The following is a 6,414-nucleotide window of genomic DNA, read 5'->3' on the forward strand; positions in this document are numbered from 1 at the left end:
ATAGAAAAAACAAAACAAAAAACTATGCTCTCAGTAGAAGTCGGGATGACGAAACATGTCAGGGCATGACCTAGTGGCATCTGGAAGTGAGGATAGTGTGTCATGAGTTGAGAGGATTAGCCTGAGACTGTCCGAACTGTGGATGCACGAGATAGAGGATGGCGTCTCCTCCTGAATGATGACAGATTGATTTATACTATAAGACTGTTTTAAATTTTGTATCTTGTAAGTGTAATCATAAGGGGGGTTGTTGTTCTAACAACTAGTTGAAATGAGATCAAGCTATGTGGAGTGTCTCTCTTTCTCATATGATCAACCACCCATGGAGTGATGAATCTAACGGATGTACTCCTGAACATACAAATGCCCTTGAGCTTTTTTCGGGCTTCTCTATTTCAGCAGTCTGGTGAGTGTATACATTTAGGAGGAGAGTGACTCACGAGGTGCAGGCTATGGTGTTTGGTGCACGCTTTACAGATAATGACAGGGATCTTCACGTACTGTCTATCTCATCACCCTGCATCACTCTTTATTTTTCTTATGGGACTTTATGAGCTTCAGCCACACTTACACTGTGTGTGCTAGTGAGTGCTGCTTTGAATACAATAAAAAATAAACGTAGTTTAAAAAAAAAAAAAAGCTTTATTTGTCCCAAAAAATAATTTTAATTCATGTGGGTACAGTGTTGAGTGATGGACCGTCTAACTATCATAGAACTGAAAACTTATGAAGGAAATGTAGGCTAGTGCTGAAGTGGTTAAAGCTGGAAAGCTTTGATTGTACTAACATTTAAATAGTGTGGGTTTTGAAATATTCATTAATGACTTTATTTTATTGGCATAATGCTAATTTACTGACAAAGACTCCTAAATAGCTTCAGAACCACTTTCTTTTTGTGAGGAACAAAAAGGCCTCTTTTACTTCCTTGTTACGTAGACTGTAGATAAAGGGGTTGGCAAGAGGAGTGAAGACTGCATAGAACAATGCCATCACTTTGTTCAGAGATCCTTCACTTGCAGTGGGTTTAATATACATGGCAAACGCTGTTGAGTAGAAGGGGGTTACCACAAACAGGTGTGAAGCACAGGTAGATGCTGCTTTCCGTTTTCCACTGATGGATTTAATTCTCAATATAGCCCTCAGGATAAATCCATAGGACATCATGGTTAAAAGAACTGAACTGAGGATGACTGAAGATGCACAGACAATGACAGTGAGTTCTCTGAAATAAGGGTTAGAACAGGACAGTTTAAGCAAGGGAGCTGATTCACAAAAGAAATGGTTAATGACATTGGCACTGCAAAAATACAACTGTGATATCCAAATAATTGGAAATGGCGTGGTCAAGAAACCAAGGACCCACGAGGCAGCTGCCAGAATGAAGCAAAACCTATGACTCATGATGCTTGTGTAGCGCAGAGGGAAATACACTGCCAGAAATCGATCAAAGGACATAACCGAGAGAAGAATGGTCTCAGTGGCCCCAAGGAACGTGAAGAAGAAGAGTTGGGTGATACAACCATTAAAAGAAATGCTTTTCCTTTTCCTTGGGATGTCTATAATAATTTTTGGGACAGTTACAGAGATATATCCCAATTCAAGGAAAGATAAGTTACTAAGAAAGAAATACATGGGTTTATGGAGCTGACGTGTACCTCGAATTATGGTGATGAGGAATATATTTACAGTGATAGTGATGACATACAATAGCAAGAAAAACACAAACAAGAAATTTTGGTATTCTAGTATGTTTGAGAACCCAAGAATAATAAACTCCTTCACATTGGTCTGATTTTCCATTGTTGTTTTTCTGCTGGAACAGAAAGGAATGAATTATATTGTAAAAATGTTAAATAATTTTTAATAAATGTTTACTGATAGGGATGAGCTTCGAGTTCGAGTCGAACTCATGTTCGACTTGAACATTGCCTGTTCACCTGTTTGCCGAACAGCGAACAATTTGGGGTGTTCGCTGCAAATTCGAAAAGCCGTGGAACACCCTGTAAAAGTCTATGGGAGAAATCTAAATCGAAAGTGCTAATTTTAAAGGCTTATATGCGAGTTATTATCATAAAAGTTTTTGGGGACCTGGGTCCTGGGTATCAATGCAAAAAAACTTAAAAAAAATGACTTTTTTTGGGAGCAGTGATTTTAATAATGCTTAAAGTGAAACAATAAAAGTGTAATATTCCTTGAAATGTCGTACCTGGGGGGTGTCTATAATATGCCTGTAAAGGGGTGCATGTTTCCCATGCTTAGAACTTTCCCTGCACAAAGTGTCATTTCTGCAGGAAAAAAGTAATTTAAAAGCACTCGTGGCTATAATGAATTGTCGGCTCCCCGTAATACAGAGAACAGTCATTGAAAGTCATTGATAAAAATAAAATAAAAGCGTGGGGGTCCCCCAAATTCAATTACCAGGCCCTTCAGGTCTGGTATGGATATTAAGGGGAACCCCGCGTCAAATAAAAAAAAAATGATGTGTGGTTCCTCCCAAATATCCATACCAGACCCTTTATTTGAGCACGCAACCTGGCAGGCCACAGGAAAAGAGGGACAAAGAAAGTGTAAAAAATTGTTAAAAGGCCACGTGCCCTCAACATTGGAAGGATGCTTTGGGGGTCTGTGACCCCTCAAAGCACCATGTCCCCATGTTGATGGGGTCAAGGGCTTCATCCCCACAACCCTGGCCGGTGGTGTGTGTGTGTTTTTTAACAATTTTTTACACTTTCTTTGTCCCCCCTCTTTGCCTGCGGCCTGCCAGGTTGCATGCTCAGATAAAAGGTCTGGTATGGATATTTGGGGGGGAATCCCACGTAATTTTTTTTTTATTTCACACGGGGTTTCCCTTAACCACTTACAGACCGGACCATTTTGCTGGTCAAAGACCAGACCACTTTTTGCGATTCGGCACTGCGTCCCTTTAACTGACAATTGCGCGGTCGTGCGACGTGGCTCCCAAACAAAATTTACGTCCTTTTTTTCCCACAAATAGAGCTTTCTTTTGGTGGTATTTGATCACCCCTGCGGTTCTTATTTTATGCGCTATAAACAAAAATAGAGCGACAATTTTGAAAAAAAACACATTATTTTTTACTTTTTGTTATAATAAATATCCCCCAAAAATATATAAAAAAACATTTTTTTTTCCTCAGTTTAGGCCGATACGTATTCTTCTACATATTTTTGGTAAAAAAAATCGCAATAAGCGATTATTGATTGGTTTGCGCAAAAGTTATAGCGTTTACAAAATAGGGATAGTTTTATAGCATTTTTATTAATAATTTTTAGTTATTTTTTTTTTACTAGTAATGGCGGCGATCAGCAATTTTTATTGTGACTGCGACATTGTGGGGGACCCATCGGACATTTTTGACACATTTTTGGGACCATTGTCATTTATACAGTAATCACTGCTATATAAATGCAGTGATTCCTGTGTAAATGACACTGGCAGTGAAGGGGTTAACCAGTGGGTGGCAGTGTAGGGGTTAAGTGTTCCTAGGGGTGTGTTACTAACTGTGGGGGAATTGGGCTTTCATTTAGTGAACACTGATCTGTGCTCCAATCACATGGAGCAGAGATCAGCGTCACTAGTTGCTAGGCAGAATGGAGAAATGCTGTTTACACGGCATTTCCTCCATTCAGCCGTCCCGTGAGACGATCGCGGGGATGCCCGCGGCGATCGAGTCACCGGGTCCCACAACCGGACTCACGGGGGTCCCGACCAGCGCGGGAGCGCGCCGCCGGCGGCGCGCTCCCGATGGCAGGGCGGCATTGAAGATTGGACGTACATGTACGCCAATATGCCTGCCCGTGCCATTCTGTCGACGTACATCGTCGTGCGCTGGTCGGGAACTGGTTAATATCCATACAAGACCTGAAGGGCCTGGTAATTGAATTTGGGGGGAACCAACCACTTTGTGCAGGGACAGTTCTAAGCACAGGAAACATGCGCCCCTTTACAGGCATACTATAGACACCCCCTCAGGTACGAAATTTAAAGGAATATTTCACTTTTATTGTTTCGCTTTAAGCATTATTAAAATCACTGCTCCTGAAAAAACGGCCATTTTTAAAACTTTTTTTTGCATTGAAACATGTCCCCTGGGGCAGGACCCAGGTCCCCAAACACTTTTTATGACAATAACTTGCATATAAGCCTTTAAAATTAGCACTTTTGATTTTGAACTTAGACTTTAATAGGGTTCTAAAGTTCACACGAAGTTTAGGTCTGTTCGCAGGTTCTGGTGCGAACCAAACCGGGGGGGGGGGGGGGGTGTTCAGCTCATCCTTATTTACTGAACATAAAACAATATATAAATATTGCTCAATTTCCCTTGTCACCATAATTTCATAAAACTGCTTCCCAGCTCATATGTACCGTATGTATGTAGGTAACATGCTATAACATGGCTGTGTTTTGGTGAGTGATCTAAGTGATGCAGTTTTCTATAGATAGTTAAATAACCTATATATAACTGAGAATCCCTAAAAGAGTTAGCTCAAAAAAGCAGAGAAGAAGGCAGAAAGAAAACCTAACATTTACCTTTGGCAAACGTATCTGCTTTCACACATTTGGTCACTCCCCGTTGTTCCCAGAAGAAAAAAAAAAAAGTATTCAGGTCCAGTAATTTTGGTGTTATACAGTGGATATAGAAAATAAACCCTTCCCCTTTTAAAAAATCTAATTTTGTTGCTTTGTAGCCTGAAATGAAGACAGATGCAGTTTTTATTTTATTCAGCACTATTACTAGTATAGCATCCAAGTCAAAGATATAACATCAACATGTCAGAAAAAATTATATTATTATATAAATAATATTTAAAAAACAGTTGGAAATTGCATTAATTACAGTCTGTTGGGATATGTTTCTACTAACTTTGCACATCTAGACTTTTGCAATATTTGCCCACTCTATGTTAGTGACTTTTTGTGGACTGCAGCCTTCAAGTCATTCCACAGATTTTCAATGGGGTTTCAGTCTGGGCTCTGACTAGGCCATGCAAGGACATTTACCGTATTCTCCTTCAACCACTGTGTGGTCATTGTTGCTGTGTGCTTTGGGTCATTGTCCTGTTGGAAGGTAAACCTTCTTCCCATTGACAACTTTCTGGTAGAGGGCAGAAGATTTTTCTCAAGAATTTATAGAATTTTGCTGTTGGTGTTATATCTTTCACTTGGATTTTGTAAGATTCACTAGTATATACAGCTGGATAAACCAAAGGCTGCGTCTGTCTTCATTTCAGGCTGTAAAGCAACACAATGTGATTATTTTAAAGGGCTGCAAAATCTCAGGAGTTCTGAACGAATAAACATTGTTTTTACCAATGTGCTCCTGGCTCCTTTCTAGCAAAAAGAACACATATTCTGTGAGATGTTTATAAACAACAATCCTGATCAAATGGCTTTAGAGCTATTAAAACACATTGAAGGTGTATCAATATTGCTTAAAACCACTTGAGACCCGCAATACGTCTATTGACGTCATGGGGTTTCACTGGTTATATCTAAATGTTGCCTGAGTCCACAGACATCATTCAGATATTGCCGTTTTCAGCTGGCGATTCCCTACACCATAAGAATGATCATAGCGGCTGTTCCACCGCTTGATCGTTCTTGCGGGCGGCGGGAGGGAACGCCCCCCCCCGCCGCCCTCCGGTGCTTCTACCGACTCACCGTTTCCATCGGTGAGTCGGTCACAGGATCCGCCGGCCCCAGCATGTGATCATAGAGATTTCCGGTGGACTAGATTGTCCCCGGAGTCTCTATGATCGTTCGGAGGCCGGGCGCGATGTTATGACGTCACGCCCGGCCTCGGTATTCAAATTAACGGCGCCAATCTGGCTAGGAAGCCAGGATCGTTTTTTGTTTTTTTTTAATTCTTCCCAGCCTAGAGGTGAGATATGGGGTCTTATTGACCCCATATTTCACTGTAAATAGGTCCGATCGTGCCATATTCCTATTACAAGGGATGTTTACATTCCTTGTAATAGGAATAAAAGTCATCAATTTTTTATTTATTTTTTTTAAGTGTAAAACTAAAAAAATAAAAATAAAATTAACAATAGAAAAAAAATTAAAATTTAAGCGCCCCTGTCCCCGTGAGCTCGCACACAGAAGCGAACGCATACGTAAGTCCCGCCCACATATGAAAACGGTGTTCAAACCCCACATGTGAGGTATCGCCGCGAACGTTAGAGCCAGAGCAATAATTCTAGCCCTAGACCTCCTCTGTAACCCAAAACATGTAACCAGTAAAAAATTGTAAAGCGTCGCCTATGGGGATTTTTAAATACCAAAGTTTGGCGCCACTCCACGAGCGCGTGCAATTTTGAAGCGGGACATGTTGGGTATCTATTTACTCGGTGTATCCTCCTCTTTCACATTATGCAAAAAAATTGGGCTAACTT

At 40.7% G+C, this 6,414-nt stretch overlaps 1 protein-coding gene across 1 annotated transcript; it reads right to left on the minus strand.

The window, feature by feature from the left end:
* Positions 1 to 876: 876 nt before the first annotated feature.
* On the minus strand, positions 877 to 1,800 carry LOC143939933 (olfactory receptor 6B1-like). Its single transcript, XM_077461025.1, has one exon. It carries the CDS (start codon positions 1,798 to 1,800, stop codon positions 877 to 879), a length of 924 nt encoding a protein of 307 aa, XP_077317151.1.
* Between the last annotated feature and the right edge of the window lie 4,614 nt (positions 1,801 to 6,414).

Source organism: Lithobates pipiens, unplaced genomic scaffold (assembly GCF_037356315.1).
Source record: "Lithobates pipiens isolate NorthernLeopardFrog02 unplaced genomic scaffold, aLitPip1_a1.2 Scaffold_3, whole genome shotgun sequence".
Lineage (NCBI taxonomy): Eukaryota > Metazoa > Chordata > Amphibia > Anura > Ranidae > Lithobates > Lithobates pipiens.